The following is an 18892-nucleotide window of genomic DNA, read 5'->3' on the forward strand; positions in this document are numbered from 1 at the left end:
CCTATGCCTATTCTTTCTTTTTGTCATAATCCCTTCACCAGGTAATATAATTAGATTATATCTATGTGACTTTTTAATCTTTTATTTAGAATAGAATGGCAAACTTGTCTGGGTCACCTAAAGTAAACAATAATACTGTCAGTAATTGCAATAAAAATATAAAAAGAAAAAAAGGATTGAAATCAGCATGTCAAAGAGATACCTGCACTCCCATGTTAAGTGCAATGTTATTCAGAATAGCCAAGGTATTAAAAAATAAGTGTCCTTCAACGAATGAATGGATAAAAGATAATGTAGAGTATATACAGAGTAGACAGCATAAACCCTTGAAAAAGAAGGAAATTCTGTCATTTGCGACAACACGAATGGACGTGAGGGACATTATGCTAAGTCAAATAAGCCAGACACAGAAAGACAAATATTATCTGATCTCATTTATATGAAAAAATCTAAAGGAAAGTTAATCATGTAGAAACAAAGAATAAAAAGGTGGTTTCCAGATTCTGGGACTGAAGGAGAAAGAGATAGAAAGGAGAGCTTTGATTAAATGGTACAAAGATTCAGTTAGATTGAAGAAACAGGTATTAGTGATTTATTACACTTCATGACAAATACATTAATAATTTATTGTATATTTCAGTTACTAATAGATTTTTAACATTCTCACTGTAATTAATTGTAAATTGGTGAGGTGATGACTTGACTTAATCGTTCCACAACGTATACATAGAATAAAAACATTACATTTTATCCCATGCATGCTTACTATTTGTCAATTAGAAACACATCATTTTGAAAATATAAAATGGATAGAAAAAAGATAAAATTTAGGAATCTCTTTAGGATATTTTCAAGGGCTTAGCTTTTTAGTTTTTAATGTGAATTACCCTAAAGAGTCTGTGCTCAGTTTCTGGCTCCAAATGCTCAACTGATACCACTAATCTTTTCTGCCGTGCCATGGAGAGACTTTCGGAGTAAGGTCCTCCTGGCAGGTCTTGTGATCTTTCCCTATCCTTTAACCAAAACAGTACGATTTTATCGCTCTTTTATTTGGGGATGCTCTTTTAAGGCTTCACTACTTATTGAGGGGAGAGATGAGTGTGGCAGTAAAATTTTGACAACTTATTTTGAGTATACTCCTTTTATAAATGTGTTTCTTCTACAGCCTGTATTATTTTTGGACGAAATGGAAAAAATAATGAGTACTCATTATCGTCTAAATATGTAACAATACGTGCCACACTATAGAGGACCCTTGAAAACTTTACACCAGAAACCAAAAGACAAATGCTGTTTGATTTATTTATTTCACTTATATGAAATAGGTAATGATTAAATAGGTAGATAAACTCAGATTAGATGTTAGCAAGAGGTAGGGGGAAGAGAAGACAGGGTTGCTTAATGGTGACAGAGTTTCTGTTAGGGATGATGAAAATGCACTGGTAATAAGAAGTAGTGCTGGCTGTACAACATCATGAATGGAATTATTGTCACTGAACTGAACACATAGGACAATAAATTATATGATACATGTAAGCAAAATTTTAGTCATTCCATTTACCAAAAACCATTTATTTATACATCTTACATGGGTGAACTGGATGGAATTTGAACTATATCTCGGTGAACATGTTTTAGAAAAACAGATGAATCAGCTGAGAGTTTGAGGTTGTTTGTGCAGCGATAAGAAGCAATCTCTTTTCCATTTCTGGGTCAATTCCAGTACTGCCAAAATAAGTCTTTCTAAGCCTCCATCCTCTTGTACTCAAAAAGTATTTTATTATTTATATTTCCAACCATCCTACAAGTTTGTATTTAAAGATAAAATGTAGGGTTTTTTCCTTGTGGTACTGGGGTTTGAACTCAGGGCCTCACACTTGCTAGGTAGGTGCTCTACCACTTGAGAAACTTCACCAACACTTTTTTTGTGTTGGATATTTTCAAGATAAGGTCTCAAATGCTGGCTTTGAACCACGATCCTCCTGATCTCTGCCATCTGAAACTAGGATTATAGTTGTGAGCCACCAGTGTCTGGCAAAATGTAGCTATTTAAGATATAGTTTATGATATTTAGTGATTTAAAATTATTATGAAACCATAAGAATATTTTTAAATTATTACTTTTATTCAGAAAAATCAGTGATCTGAGGAACTGTGATTCTAGATAATGTGTGGATTTTATATCTACTTCTTATTTTTACAAAATATTATATAGTCCACATAATTTTATGAAAAAAAACATTTTTGCCCAAACTAAATCACTAGATTTAAATATTTTACATGTTTCCTTATTTTATTGCCTATTTATGTAATTTAAAATGCCTTTTGAAATACCAATTCAGCTTTTCATTTTTCTGTTTCAACTGGCTCTTCACACTGGAGTGCATCTATTTTAGACAGAGATATTTCTCACATTACAACTTAAAATGTTCAGCTCATTACTATGGACCCACCTAGTGTTGACTTTTCAAATTCATTTCTTTATACAGTGTACATGCTTATGGTATACATCATATAAATTGTATAACAAATGAAATGTTAAAAAACCATAACATTTAAAAGCTCATTTCAGGTGTTTTTGTTTCTTTTCTTACAGCGTGCATTGTATGCAACAATCAATCTGAAAATAATTGACTAAGGGTGAAACATACAGCTTAGAAAACATCTTACTGCTCTTTTCAACATCATTCACTAGAGAGGAAAAAATAATCACTGGGACGAAGAGCAGTATTATTGAAAGAGGTCATTTTACATAGAAATTTGTGTGACTTATTTTATACACTGAAGTTACTTTCTTAAGTTTGTAAAAATACTTTATTGGCAGTAATAATTCCTAACACTTATATTGCCTTGCAGAATTTATAAAGTATTTTTCATTTTTATTGCAATCTTAAATATTGTTATCCATCCCCAAATTTACAAAGGCAACTGAGGGTGAAAGGTTATAGGCCAGAACTAGAACTTAAACCTGAGTTCTTTGAATTGACATAACAAATGTTTGTTTTTATTCGATGTATTGTTTCTGCAATTTTAGTATGTAACTCCATACATATCTATTACAGCTAACTATGTACACATGGTCTCTAACTCATGATGGTTCCACTGTGGATTTTTCAACTTTATGATGGTGCCAAAAGCAATACACATTCAGTAGACATTGTACTTTGAATTTTGATCTTTTCCCAGGCTAGCATTATGCTGTACAATACTCTCTTGCAGAATGCTGGGCAGCAGCAAACCACAGCAACTAGTGAGCCACGTGACCAGGAAGGTAAACAACTGGTACCCTGCAGTGAACTGTGTTGCTAAGTTATGCTCATTTAGTTAGGAAAAGTAAATGCATTTTTGACTTAGCATATTTTCAAGTTTAGATGGGCTTATCATGACATGAGCTTTGTAAACTGAGAGGCATCAGTACTTACTAGGCATATTATAAAGTTTGACCTGCCTGACTGGTATTGTACATAAAGTGATAATGTTCAGAAATCAACCCATTTACTAATTAAATTAAGAAAATTTAACTGTGCTGGGTAGTTGAGTAAATTTTTCCTCATTGCATTTCTTTAATCTCACTTCTGGCCAAATAAGTATTCAATTTAAATCAACTTAATTTTTAGGTATTTATTTTCATCTCATTATAAAACTTATTAGTTAGATGTTTATGGTGACATAATTTCCTCTCAAACGATGTCCTGCCTTTTACTTTCTGCCTAAATAGAAACAAACGTGTTCTTTCCCAGTTCTGACCATTTATTTACTTGAACAAACCTCTTGATGTATTCACTTGTTTTTTTTTTTACCCCTGGAGGAAATGTAGTGGTGGCAGGGGGCATGAAGTTGAAGTTTCATCCCATCTTCCTGCACTCAGACCCTTCACCTCAGAGCTGTTTCCCTAGGAAGGGCAGCTTATGCTGCTTCGTAGAAATGCTGAATAACACACAAATCGCATGGAGTAATGGATATGACAGTCCATCTCCAAGGTCCCCCGCAATGTCTGCAGTGGTTGGTGTTGATGAGGGAAGACCGGACCCTGGTCTAACGCTCTGGGTCCTCCATGGCTCAGCCTTGTGTTGTGCGCAGAACCATCACCCTTTACCTCCAACATGGCAGTGCAGCCTTGCGGTGCGTGCAGCTGGAGATGGCCGTTCTCAGTGTTCCAGCTACTACCGATGCCCCAACTTCCTTTCCGGACTCCGAATGGGGCAGGTTCTGTGGACTCTTGGCAGGGAGAGCAGTTGACAGCAGTACTGCCCTCAGGAGACCCCATGTTCTTCGCAGTAGATGACATTGAGCACAGGACACATGGTCTTGAAATGTTGACATAGATGTCCTTCAGAGCATCGCTGCCTTTTGCAGTGCCGCGGGGGCAGCCGGGAGTCACGCGGGGGCTGCCGGGAGTCACGCGGGGGCTGCTGGGAGTCACGCGGGGGCTGCTGGGAGTCACGCGGGGGCTGCCGGGAGTCACGCGGGGGCTGCTGGGAGTTCTGCGAGGGGTGTCGGAGTCATGCAGGGGCTGCCTGGAGCATTCTGGCTGTGGTACTGGTCCTGAGTGACCCTCTAGTGGCTGCTTCTTCAATTTAGATCTTTGCTAAAGCAAAATCAACCTGCTGGGTAACTGGCACTATGGCTCAGTGTCAAAGAGACTCGTTCCATAGTTCATGGAAATATGGGAATATATTTTAAATTTTATAAATTCCTCTGGTCGAAAATACATTTTTAAATTTTAAAATAGTCTAATCCAATTTTGCTCTATTTGATGTGCTTCAAGTGGTAAGAAAACACTGAGGTGGTTTTACTAAATTACCTGGGCTATTACTTTTAAAAATACCAATAATAAAGAGTATAGTAAACACTTGAGGAAGCACTCATTTTTGTCCTGCAGTTTACACATTTGAACACCTGACATTTTTTAGGAGTTTATTATGCTAGGGAACATGTAGCTGTGGACATCCTGCACTGGTATGATACTCCAGTGCTAACAGAACAACTGTATAGTTGTCAAAAAGACATAACATGGTGTCTTTGGCATGTGTTTTTTTTGCCCCAGGAAGTAGATGCAAAGTAAATAAAGGGGGTTTGTTAAATGTCAGTTCTGAGGAATAAGTGTGAATTGTGGGAAATATGAAATATAGTCACTATTACAGTCCTGTAGTATGTTGGGATAGTGAAAACTATAATAATATAGGGAAAGGGGCAATAATTAAGACATTTTATGGCAGGTGTTATAAAATATGGAACAGCTATTTGTAATTCTTTTAAATCTTATTAATTACTCACGTATTTGTTTCTGTATCAATTTAGAACTTTTCAAACTGTGCTTCAGAGAGAGAGAGAGAGAGAGAGAGAGAGAGAGAGATTTGGTAGAATACTCTTCCACTCCAACTCTGCTGCAAGCCCTCCTCCCCCAACTCACCTTTATTCTTTAATACTTCTTTTCTTTCTAAATGTATTGTTATTTTGTCTTCATGACAGTATTCCAAGGCTAAAAAGTTTGAAAACTACTGCTTAAATTTTTGTTAACTAGCTATATCTAGCTTATTCCAAGCCTGGTTCCATTCTCAGAGTGTTTATTTTAAAACAGTGTACATCTCTAGTGCAAAAATTCTCCACTGAATAAAAAGTCAGCAGCTTCTAACTTTTTATATTCCATTCATTCAGGCATGCATGCATAATACATCCAGGATAATGCAGTTGTAATCCTGTTGAACATATCCTTGAAAGTTCTCTAAAGTCAGATTCAATATCCCTCCCTGATATTGAAATTTGCTCTTATTTGGATGTGTCAGGTTCAAGGATCAAAGGCAATTCCTCGAATACATATCTACTTTTATAATTTTTTAAACTGTAAGTATAGAGCCAGAACTGCATACATGTAACAGAGAAGCATGCCAATATGTAATTGACAGGAAATACAGAGATCTAGAAATAAGATAAATTTATTATTTTTGAAGTGATACAACACAAATGATACTTCATCTGAAGTCTTCATGAAGAGTTTTATGCTCAAGCAACCTTTCCTATATTTCATCAGGATGTTTGTAAAACAGATTCCTAATTGTTTGGGCTAAGAATTGATTTAAATATGGTTTAGAGGTTGCTTTCCCATTTTTAATACTTAGATGCATTTATTAAAATGTCTTTTATGTAACATTGCAGTTTCCTTCTAAATCATTTGCTTGCTTTCCTTGAACCTCCAAAGTTGGACATCTTTAACACATGTGGTGTTTATTGTTTCTTTGCTATGCTTCCAGAATACCAAAATGAAAAAGGGAAATCATTAGATTTCTCTCCATTTGATTTAAGTTTTAATTGGAGAGGATCATTATTGCATTTTCTTTTAGTGAATTGTGGGTTTCTTTGTGAGTGAATCAAAATGCTCAGGTTGCTGGGAGGTTCAGCCCTTGGCATAATGTCACTAATGATTTCTGCAGGACCTTGAAATAAAGCAACAGGAAAACCTGTCAACAAAGAGATATAAATGGAATATTTTTAGATCAAATCTAAGATTCAAATCACTCTAGTAGAAGAAAAAGACAGCAGTGGGCAATTGATCACTGTAAATGCAATCAAAATGGCAGTGACTACCTAATTGCCAAAATAGCATCTGGCCACATGGAAAAGTGGAATGGCAGTTGGATTTGAGAGCTTGTTGCTCTTATGAAAGTAATAGAGAGATCTATTATGTTATGCAAGGAAAACTTGACCATTATTTTTCCTCAAATTTTTTACACATTTTTTTAATTTAAGCATTTTTTTTCTGTTACTGGTATATGTTTTCTTGGAGTATGCCTTTAGTTGGTGCATTTCTTTTTTTTTAATGCAATTACTATGTTATTTTTCAAGTCTTATAGAAAAGCAATGAAATGCATGTGCATGTGTGTGTATATGTGTGTGTGTGTGTGTGTGTGTGTGTGTGTGTGTGTGTGTGTACAGGGAGTGGAGGGGTGATAGAGGGCTTTAGAATTAGAATTTATGGCTCCATTTTGCCTGAGAAGAACTCTTCTCCTGGTCTTTTGAAAGTTTCTCTCGCCAGTGACTACCTAACTGCCCTAATTAATTTCTTCTTAAATAGGCCTCTTTAGTTTTTATTTCTTGGTGTTTGTTCTTTCTTGAAATTTTATTCTTTTTAATTTAGTGTTTTGTTTGACTTTATCACATAGTTTTTATACTTATAAAAAAATCTACTTTTTCTGTCATATTTTCATTAATGTCAATGTGATACAGACCTATACAAGGTATTCTACCATTAGCATAAAATCAGTTTTCCTACCCAAAGGCCCTAACTTCAAATTTCTATTGATAACATGAATGTTCTTCAATTTCACACTCCACCATGCTATTTCTTGTATTTTAATCCATGTCTGTGCCAAGTTTCTTTGAGGAAGTGAAGCTTAAGTTGGATGTAAAGCTGAAGGTGGGCAATCGTGTCCTAAGTTTGAGATGCAGTGGTCTAGCAATACCAGTATGCACAAGCTTAGAGTCACAGCCTCCTCTGGTGTTTTCTTTAGGTAGAGAATGCATGGTGGTTCAATGTTATGAGATGATGTTGAGGCCACAGTAATGGGAAAGACAAGCTTTATAGGGCCTACAGTTGAGTGGTGGGAACTCATGTTCTGTTGAATATTCTGAAACAATGACAGTGACAGATGAGGAGAGGATTCTAGTAAGGACTGATCCTGCAATAATTCCTTAAAGATGAGTAGAAATTAGCCTGATAAGGTGGGAGGAAGGTGTGTTGAAGATATTCCAGGAGTAAGGTATAGTTCAGACAAAGTCATAGAGAGAAAAAACTACAGAACAGGCTGTGGGCCACCAGCTATACCAGTCTGGTGCAGTTTGAGCATGAAGTTCTTTGCACATAGGGAGAGAAGATGGTGGGTAAGGAAGTCAGGCCCAGTCATTAAGAGTTATATATGGTACACTGAGGAGTTTGGATTTACAAACAGCAATTCTTGTCTCTCAAACTAAGTCTACCCCCAAATCTATATATTCGCAAGAAAATATTCACTGGTTATTTGAACCCTGGTTAAACATTTGTCTCAAAAACTGAAACTATATTCTATGCAAATTATCTTTTAAATTGTGGATTTGGGCTTTCTAACAGATAAAGTAATTTCTAATATTAAAAACTTTTCACAAGTCTCAGAGAACACTCCTGTCTGGGTTCTGGTAACTGAATTTAAGAAACATTGTGTATAGTTGGTAGACAATCACTGGGGAGTCTTTAGCTTAAGTAGATGTATATTTAATAATTCAATATATGAATACCTAACTTTTAAAAAAGTAATAGATGTATAGCTATATGGTATTCCATGTTGTTGTTGCATCCTTATTGGTGGGCCTTGAGGTTTTCACTAACCTTTTGCTATTGCAGGCCACCATACAGTGACTCACTTTGAATTTATAACATTATGGACATGGAAAGGCATATTTCCAACATAAATTACCAGAAATGAAGTAGCATTTATAATTTTGTTGGCTATTTCTAAATTGCTGCCCATAGTTTTGTATCAATGTACATTTCAACTAGTAATATACAAGGGTGCCTCTTCCAGAAGTTAAAAACAGTCTGTGTGTTTGGTAAGCTTTTGCTGTGTTAACAAACAGCCCCACTCTCTTTGGGGATGGCAACATTTTTCTTGCATATGTTGAATGCAGGTTTTGGGTTGTCTGTGGGTCACTTGCATATTGACTTGATTGGACTGGGTTAGTTTCTTTTAACTCCAAGGCTTTTCTAATTCTAAAACCTAGGCTGATGAACTAGTCCCTGCCTCGCAAATGCTGTTTTCATGGTCAAAGGCAAATCCACAAAGGTGGTTGTGTCAAATCAAACATTCATGTAAAAAGTTCCGTGTTGCATTGCCCAAAGCAAACAGCATGTCTAAGACAAAGTCAGTGGGATAGGAAGTAAACTCCATCTGCAGGAATGTAGTGCAAGGAGAGAACCAATTACTTATGATTGAATAATATAGTCTAATACACTACACTGTTCATCAGAGTTTTGTTTTTTTTGCCAAGCTGATGGTTATCACATTGTCGTTGAAAATTACGTTTTCATTACAGTGAAAGACATTGGACATCTTTTTCTGTTTAAGAAGACTTTCTATTTTCTTTTTTTTTTTTTTGACAGTTTATATTATTTGCTGTTTTACTATTGGGTTGCTGACCTTTCTCTTATTGGTTTAAAGAGCTCGTTATTTATCTTAGATGGTAGCCCTTTCCTTGGATATGGTAATTGTTGAGTATCTGTTTATTTTTATGGCAACTTTTTCATTTCAAAGTTTTTGGTGTTTATGTTGATGGATTTATTAATCTTTTGTTTTATTGCTTCTGGATTTTTATCCAGTGTTAATAATCCTTTTCTCTTCTCCAAAAATACAATTGAGTTTGCTTATGTTCCTTTCTGATAATTTATGGTTTTATTCTTTACATGTAAATATTAGGTCAATTTGGACTTAAATTCCTGTTCATACTAATCATGAGGTACTCAAACAGCATTACCTGAATGCCATCTATATTGTTTATGACTGGAAAAGAGTGACTTTGGGTTCTTCTCTCTACCTTCCCTCTATTCCATTGCTTTTTCAATTCATTCATATGACAAGCTTTTCGTCATAATACTACATATTCTTTATTTATCTTTTATTGTAAGCTAACCCTTCATTCTTATTTTTTTCAGTGATTTTCTGATTACCCTTGTTTATTTTTTCATAAAACTTTTGAATGAGCTCATCTGGTTCTTTGAACATATGTTGGTATTTATTTTTGAGCTCACTATTATTTATAGATTAATTTAGGAAGAATTCATATTTTAAGGTATCAGTATTACGCTATCTCTCCAGGAGCTTTGTATGACTTTCCATATTTTCTCAAAGTTTTCTTCAAACAGGTTTTGTGTATGAATGAATTTGCCCTTAGATATTCTATCTTTTGTGTTCCCAATGCTAATGGGGTCTTTTCCCCATTATCCCTAATAACTGGGTATTATCATATATATGAAAACTATTGATTTCAACATATTACTTTTGTTTCCCTGTGTAGTTCTGTATTCTCATAGTGCTTCTGGGTGTTTTCAATTGATTCTCTAATACGTATTTATTAAGTACATAAGAAGCAAATTTTAAAATCTTAAAGTTCAGACATTGGTCATGTTATTTGGGACAGAAGTTTGTTTCCCTAAACTTCACACAGGATTTTGTTTCCCAAAATGAGCCTTTTATCATTTTCACTTGTACTGCAGATAAGCTTTGGAAGTAAAGTAGCTCTCTTGTAGAGTTTAATAGGAAGTCCATTTGTAATCAACTTAGGTTCAAATTGTCTTTCTCCCTCTTGGTTGTTGTGAAATCAGAAGCCAGCTAATTCTTGTCCAATACTTTCCCTAAATTTGTTGGGAAAAATTAAAGAAGCATAACTTTAGGGAAATCATTGCTATCTAGTTAGTAAAAACTTGATAATCATGAAACAAGCAATATTGCCCATGTCCTGGCCAGAGTCATAATTCTATTTTTAATAAAAATTGACTTGGAGCCTCCATCTTTTATCACAGGGCTCAGCCCAAGAAAGATGCTTAGAAAAATCTTTATGTGTGCTCTCTTTTTTTTCTCACAATATGCTTCGCAAAATTCAGGCTCTATGAGCCGAACAATGTTTATTAAGTTACTTGTTCATAAGATCACGCATAATGACCCACCTATGGAGAGACTGAGGAAATTGGAAGTTGGCTCCTGTATTATGAAGAGCATTGATGACCTCAGATTTTTAGCTTTACTTTCTGGAGATGTGCTCAGAATGTTGGCAAATATTTCACAAATGGTTAGTCTTTTAACCTATGCTTAGACTTTATGCAAGGTTTAAAATTAAACATTAGTTATTACAGATCTATGATTTCTTTAAATCAATTAATATGTAGGTGTTTTAAAAAATTGTAATATGCCATTTGTCACCTAGAGTTATTCAACTTCAGGACAATTTACGTTTTTGGGGAGATGTTTGGGAGTGAACCTCAGTCCTTGTGCATGCTAGGCAAGTGCTCTATCACTTGAACTACACTCCCAATCCTTTTGTTTTTGAGACGGGGTATTGCCTCTGGCTTTGCCTGGATTGCCCTCAAACTTGCCATCTTCCTGTCTCTGCCTCCCATGTATCTGGAATTACAGGCTTGTGCCACAATACCTGGATCAATGTAATTTGTCTTTTTTTTTTGTGAAAGTAAATGGTTTAAAATTGAAATTTGAATATGTAGGGATGGTTTAAAATATAAGTGTAAGTTAAAGGTTCTGTAAATGATCAATGAATACTTTCATTTACTAATGTCTACTTTTTGTTTTTCTTTTTCATCCTGTGCATAATCTGATTGAATTATTTTCTAAACGAAGATTAACTCATTTTGTTAACAGTAACATGAAACAAAAAAGAAGCTGTATATTTGGCTGCAGTTCTTCGCAGTGCCACAAAATGCATTGGAAAAACGAGGCATTCTGGAAAGCAGTTTCCCTTCCAAGATTTCTAGCATTACAAACTTGTAGTTCACCTTTCAGTTTTTCATTTGATGTTTTCAAATTTTGGATAAAGGCACAATCCCTATTTTTATTTTTCCCTGCATACCTGTCACTGTCCCATCCCACATGTGAAGTGTTCAATATATAGTGAGAAACTGCTTTTAATCCCTTCATTAAATTAGATGCAAATATAATTGAACTTCTCAGAGAATATGAAAATTGTGACTTGAAATTGAAACACAAAAAAATTTACAATCAGAAGTACAGTAATTTGTCATAAGTTAGTCCTTTTAAAAACATCACCCTTTTTAGTGGCAAATTAAGTTTTTCTGGTCATTTTAACTTAATTTAACTTAGTTAGCTTTAATTAGAAAAACTTGTCTTTCTCATATTGATATGTGAATGTACAGTTATGCTATATTTTAAAGGGTCAGTAGCTAGCATGGTGACTTACACTTGTAATCCTGGCTACTCAGGAGGCAGAGATATTGAAGATCAAGATTTAAAGCCATTCCAGGAATAAAACAATACATGAACTGGGCATCGTGGTTCACACCTGTAATCCTAGTATAAGTAGGGGGATCTCAAGGTTCAGGCAAGAATATGAGTCCCTATCTGAAAAAAAAAAACTAAGGCGAAAGGGGCTGGGGGCATGTCTCAAGTGGTCAAGTGCCTACCTAGCAAGCAGATCTTGAATTCAAAACCCAGAACCACCAAAAATGAAATAAGTAAATGAAATAAAATTTAACTGAAAAAAATTAAAGAGGCAATATAATTTATCAGTTGCAGGAACTAGTCTTAAAACTTTTAAAACAAGATAAACGTGGGATATGACTGAGAGGGTGAACATTTTCGTTATTTTATTTTGAAAATTATAAATTGATTTATCAAAGAAGAGATTATAGAAGAAGTTTAGAGTTGGAAGTGACCTTAGAAATGACATTCCTTAAGTTGTTAAAGACTGAGGAAAGGTGGCATTGTTAGCAAGGCGGTAAAAGGACTCTCAGAGCACAGAACTCCAGGCTTGCACCTTACCTATACTTTCCCCTGTGCTAGTCTAGCTGTAAGTATACCAACCATTGTTAATAGATCTTATCCACATCCACTATGAATAAGATGTGTTTTCCTCTCATTTAGTGCACAAAGAAAAGGATAGGACATAGACAATAAAGTTAAAAAAGTATGTAGGTTCAAGTCCTTTTCCTACTTTAGTTAAGTTTTAAGTCTCATATCTGTTCTGAGTAGTTGACATAAAGAAATCACATATATACTTATGTTGGGAGATCTTTTCTGAATTATGGGTACTGGAATATTTTGCAGATGTTACTTAACAAGGATGAAGCCAAGCGACTTTGTAGCAATAAAATCTTGCTACTTCTCACTTGCCCTTAGTTCTAGGTAAAATTACAGGTTTTTTTCCAAGTTGAAAAATTACAATGTAGGAAGTTTGGTGTCCAAGAGTACTTAGTAAAGGTGTGGTCTCATTTGAATGGCTTCTCATCACTTGGTTATATGAATCCTTCACTCAACAAAAACCTGATCTTAATCACCAGAACCGGTGGTTCCTGTCCTTTTTCATTCTTATCAAGTAACAACCATAGACATCACCCTTGTTACAATGAGAAAAGGTTATATAATTACTGAAAAAACTAAAGAAAGCATGAATTCAGTTGGCCATATTTTGATGCCTGGGCTTGAAATAAGTGGTTTGTAAAACAGAAATTCCATTTGCAGACTTGTTGCATGGGAAGCAGAAAACTAGCCCATGGATTTTCCCTGGATTCACAAAATTATAAACACATTAGAAAGGGGAACCTTTCAAAATTATCCCTAAAATAGGATCAAATTACTAGGATAGTACCAATTGTGGTGTTTGTTATCACCATAAATGAGAATAAAATCCTATTCTTTAACTGTCATAACTGTTATATAAAGAGTCACTTTTAAATCAAGCCATTTGTGAAAATTGGACAGTTGTTGCTGAAACAACTCTGTCCACAGTTTGGGCAGTCAGATGGCATTAAAATGTACTTATTAGTCAACACAGAATTGCTCTTATGCTGTATCTGAGAGACATGTTGCCTTTTGAGACCTTCAGAGGAAAGATGACATGTTCTCCATCTCTGCACTTACTACTTTCCAGTCCTCATTTGAAATTGGAATAAAAGTGCTTCAAATCTCATACAGCCATCTTAACTACTAAATGACATGGTGAGTATTAAATATTTCCTATAGATAAAAAATCCTCAAAGAAAAAAGTTATCATTTAAAAATTAAAGTTATTCTGAAGGAGATAAATAATAAGATCAAACAGTGAAGCAATCACTGGAAATGACATTACTGGAGTTTCCAAGGTGAAGGTGTTCTTGCAGAATGGGTTCTAAAGATAAGTAATGTGAAGGTAGTTTGCCTATATATTCTAACAAACCAACAGGTAACGGAAGAGCATGAAGGTAGAAGAACCTTGAGTTTGTAGATAATTCCCTCACATATGTTTACATGAATAATTGAATTTTAGATCATTAAAGAAGAAGATAGGCTATTGAATTCCTTAGGTATTTTTCTGAAGCAATCCAACATTGCAAGACTAGTATACACCAAGCCAGAGTTTTAAGCTACATGCTCCCTGGGCATCTGATGAATGGCTCATAGACGTATATTGGTTGGAATTCCCTTTTTTATTTTATTGTTTTTGGAGAGGGAGTGCTATGTGTTTGCTTTTTTTTGGAGGGGAGGAGGGACTTTAAAAACAAAGTAGCATGGAGAGGGGATCCTCTTAATGCCTCTCATGTCGGCTTAAGTCAAGGTAATTTTAGTATTGCCTGACACTGATATGTCCTGATTTCATTATAATTATAATCCTCACAGTTTTATTTCTCAAAAGTAGCCTTCCAAATTTCACGAAGTGTGAAAACTGCAGCTGAATGGTAAGAATGCATCTCAAATACTGAAGTGTAATCTGTACCTATGAGTGCAGGTTTCAATGTCAGTTATTAAAACAGAAGCTATTTAGCAATTCTGTCCTAAAACAAGGGAATGAAATATGTCCTCCTAAAGTAAGGAACAAATACTAGAAATGCTTGCTTAAAGCGGTACTGAAAAGGATGATACTTGGAAATAACTTGTGTATGATCTTAAAAGTCCCTGGTGTTCTTTTGGAGAGTTGTTCAACGGTGCTCTCTAGCATATCTTCTGTTTCTTGAGCCTGTGGTACTCTCCCTCTGGTGTTTGCAGAGGGGACAAGGTGAGCTCAAAAGCACACTTTTCCAAGTTCATCTCATTTTCTATAATTCTGCTAAAGAAGTGTCAGTCTCAGGATAGCAAAGTTGTTTGGCAGAGTTCCTATTTCCTGTGCACATTGGTCACTTCAGAAGATGTATTTAGGCCGGTATATCTATGTTTGTAGGTCATACTCACATCACCCATCACTTTAAGTATTGCTCAGCTAACTTCCCTTTACTACTTGTATTCATTTGCATATTTTAATTTTACTTACCATATTAAACCTGGGAGGCTTGGATACTAAACAATTAATTTGAATTTCTTAATAATAGCGGTTAATAATAATTTGACTTTTTATAAATATTTCTTTAATTCTGTCATAAGTCATTAACATTTTAGTAAGCAGTTATTAGCTGTTTCATGAATGTAAAGGTGTATCTCAATCCACACTTCTTAGGAAACCTACTGTCCTAATCTGGTGATGCATACATCATCACTTTTTCAGATAGCTGATAATTGCATATTTATTTAACACATATTATGTGCTAATTATGAAGCATTTAAACATTTTAACATTTACTATAAAATAAAAATGATTTGTAAGTAACAGTCACTTAATATTAAACCTTAGATTGATCGAATGATTGCATAGCAAAACATTTTGGATCTATCGTTCATATTGCTGACATCCTAAACTGTGGCAGAAATGCTAATTTGTATTTTAGAATTCAAATGAAAGGAAACTTTTGCAGAATATTAAAAATTATTCATTCTGTTCAACTATCAAATACAGTAAAATCTTAATGATAACAAAATGATAAAAATGTAATTTTAATAACAATTACCTTTTAGGTCACATAAAACATTAGCCCTATCTTGGAACTTTTATTAAGCAATAATTTCTGGGGGATAAGTTTATTCCATATTACAGTGGTGATGAGTGATCTGGTTTCAGAGGACAAATGATCTACTAAGCAGCTGTATGACTTTAAACTCTTCCTGTCCACGTCTAACCACTGGGAAAGTTAAGGTTGTGCATATACCCACTCCTTTCTACCCTGTGTAAAATCCATGAGCTACTTGACGTGAGCAAATTTCTTATGATCTTAGACTTGCATTAGTTCAAATCATCGTTATTGGGATGTCATTATTACACTGAACACATTTTTCTATCTGGTTCTTGGTAGGAAATAATTTGGTATGGACGGTACAGGATGTTTATACATCATGGTGTGATCCAAGCTTTCAAGCCATTTTGCATTTTCCTATATGTTGTTGTGTTTATTTGACATTTGTACATGCACATATTAAGTGGCTGTTAGAAGAAAACTAAACACAAGACAGATGCTGAGCTGAGCATGTTTCCTGGATTCTGTCCTTGGCCTCAGAGACTAGCACTCTTCCTTACCTGCACTGGTGACCTTCTGGATTAGAGCCCCTGAGAAACAAGTAGAGGTAGTAGCTGTAGCACGACAGCAGCTGGGACCATACAGATCTCAGCACCCTTGCCTATGGCCATTATCTTTGTTTTTATCTTTGTGCTGCCACTGTGTCTCCTTCTCCTGCACTCCCTGCTCCTCTCCTCCCTGCCTCCTCCTTTTCCTGACTCCAACTCCCCTGGCTCCCTGTCACTCACCCTTCCTCTTTCTTCATTTTTCTCTGTTGATACAAGATAAACCAAGTTTTCCTCATTAGAAAAAATTTCAATATGTTTAAAGTGCATGTAGCTCTATAGTTACTGTACACCAATTCCTGTGGCCACCATTAACAGAAGAAAAATACAATTTTATATACATTATCAATTAGAGTGCATTAGATTATAGGTCCCTCCAGGGCCCCAAATGGATGTTTAAAATAAATGCAACAATTTTCTCATTTTTCTATGTAGAAATTGGTTGTTGCTGTAATAAAAATAATGAGTAACATCTTTTCCCCTTCCCCAACTGCTGAAAATGAAGATCACGTCAGCACCAAGTCATCTTTGCCATGTCCCTGTTAACAGCTTTTTCAGGGTGGGTCATAATTCTGTGTTTTGTTAATGTCTTAACTCCATAGTGACAGGTTTAAATCTTATTCCACGTTGATTTGGTAGCACAGATGCATACATTTTTAGGATAGCTCACAAATGATGCACTTCATTCTTATCAACTTTGTCCAAAAAATTACAAGCTTTGAAAGAAAAACAAATTTGCTAATATGAGAATGTGAACAATTGATTTTTCTGTTCGGAATCTGTGTACAGTCTGTCATTGTGTCTGTCTAAAAAAGTAAACTTACTGTCTGCCTGTCGCCAGGAAAAAAAAAAAGTGGGACTTAATCAAACTGCTGTGGGGTCAACCCTTGTGGTTTTAAAGGCCCTTAATGTTGTCCAGCTGCAAAATAAAAGGGATTGGAGGGGAAGTTGGAAGGAGGGGAGGGGGCTGGGGGACGTGTGGAAAAGAACAGGGAGTCTGGCTTTTCTTTTTTTTTTTTTGAAGTGAGTTCAGTGCCAGCCTGGACATTGGCTGTGCAGACTGTTGAGCCATTGTCTGCTCCATTTCCAGAATAGCCCCCAGTTAATCACTCCGGCTTTGAAGGGAATTTCCTCGTGGAATTCTCCACAGAAAATCTAATCAACTGACCTGCCTTCTCAACAATGGAGGCCTTTTTTTCCTCTCTTTCCCTAGCCTTTTGTGCAGAATGAGCCCTCCCAGTAGGAGTGGAGAGCGTGTGAGCGACTGAGTGAGTGAGTGTGTGTGTGTGTGTGAAGAATGCACACTATCTCGTGGTGGTGAGTGTGTGCTGGCTCTCTGGCCAGATGCTGCGGTGCACAGGGCAGCCACCGTCTCCGCATGCATGTCTGTGTAAGTGTCGCTCCGTGTGTATGTATGTGCCTCTGTCACTTCATGTCAAAGGTACATTACCTGATTACCTTCCTCGCCTGCCAGATTTTTATCTAGATAATTGGACCTGCTCTGGAGGCTGTGCCTTGCCAGTCAGCTCAGGATCTGTGAAGCCATAGCTTGTCCACTTGTTATCTGTGGCTGCCTGGGCAGAGGAAATTAAAGAAACCCAGAACCAGGGGATGCTTGGTACCCCTGACCTTCGCAGCTGTCCTCAACAGGACACTTGGTCAGCCCCATCTTTTGCTTTGGGTTTGGGTTTTGGTTGTAGATTTTTGTCCGGCTGCGTGTGTTATTTTGGCATGTGGACACCGGTTCCCCTCCACACTGCACGTCGTGTTATATGGAGTTCGGAGCTAAGGAAAGTTTGCTGGGTTGCCAGGACATTCGCACCACTTTGTGGAAAGCAAGAGCTAGCAGTGAGACGGACAGAGTGAGTGACAAGTTGTTTACAGGTTTCCTTGAAGGGGCCTCTGCTATATTTCAATCTGTCAAAGTTGCTTTTCTTCCCCCAGAACAATGCCTGATTGTTGTGTGTGAGTGTGTGTGTGCGTGTGAGTGTGTGTGTGCGTGTGAGTGTGTGTGTTTCCGTGTGGCTTTGGAGAAAGCCTAGAAAGGGGTGAGAAGGAATAACAATTCTTTGTGTAAAAATGCCGTTCCTAACACCTAATTTTTTTAGCTTAATTAGTTAATAAATGTAGTTTGATCTGGGTTTCATTATGATAAACACTTCTTTTTTAATCAGCGGCAAATGTATTTTACAAAATCATACTGCGTGCGTATGTGCGTGTGCGCGTGTGACTTTTATTATTTGGAGGAGAGAGAGTACGGAGACGTGTTAAATGAGTTGACTTCTCACATTGGGCGATGGCTAGAGAGAGAACCAGAAGGAAAGGACGGGCACCCTGAGGTTGTGAAGTGCCTGGAAGCCACAGCTCGCTCGAGGGGGAGCAGCCAGACCCTGCTGCTGGAAGTGCACTACCCCTTTAAGAGACTGGTCAAGGAGTCCTAGGAGAGGGAGAGGAGGGGAAAGGGGGGAGAGGGAGAGAGAGAAGGAGAGAGGGAGGGAGAGAGTGAGTGAGAGATTGAGAGAGAGAGAGAGAGAGAGAGAGAGAGAGAGAGAGAGAGAGGAGAATCAATTGGTTTAGGAGGGTTGGACTCACTTGACAGGTTCAGTTGGAAGCGATCATAGGTGGCTGCTGTGACAAAGGGAAATTGAGCTTTTCCAGCATGCTTACTGACCCTGATTTACCTCAGGAGTTTGAAAGGTGAGTACAGTTTTGTTTTTTT

General features: G+C 36.4%; 1 protein-coding gene across 21 annotated transcripts in view; it reads left to right on the plus strand.

Annotated features, from left to right (window-relative positions):
• The window catches only part of Sox5 (SRY-box transcription factor 5), a 922227-nt gene that overhangs the window by 538169 nt on the left and 365166 nt on the right, over positions 1–18892 (plus strand). For 2 of the 21 annotated variants that reach the window (XM_074075846.1, XM_074075851.1), the window contains exon 1: positions 17602–18035. The exons of 14 other annotated variants lie outside the window; for them this stretch is intronic. In XM_074075846.1, the coding sequence (XP_073931947.1) occupies positions 17785–18035 (251 nt within the window). In that variant the 5' untranslated portion in view covers positions 17602–17784. Of the gene's footprint in view, positions 1–17173; positions 17564–17599; positions 18036–18772; positions 18871–18892 lie in introns of those variants that run through there. 5 more of the 21 variants (XM_074075847.1, XM_074075852.1, XM_074075848.1 and 2 more) reach the window with 4 other exon arrangements.

This window comes from Castor canadensis, chromosome 6 (assembly GCF_047511655.1).
Source record: "Castor canadensis chromosome 6, mCasCan1.hap1v2, whole genome shotgun sequence".
In the NCBI taxonomy this organism is placed as follows: Eukaryota; Metazoa; Chordata; class Mammalia; order Rodentia; family Castoridae; genus Castor; species Castor canadensis.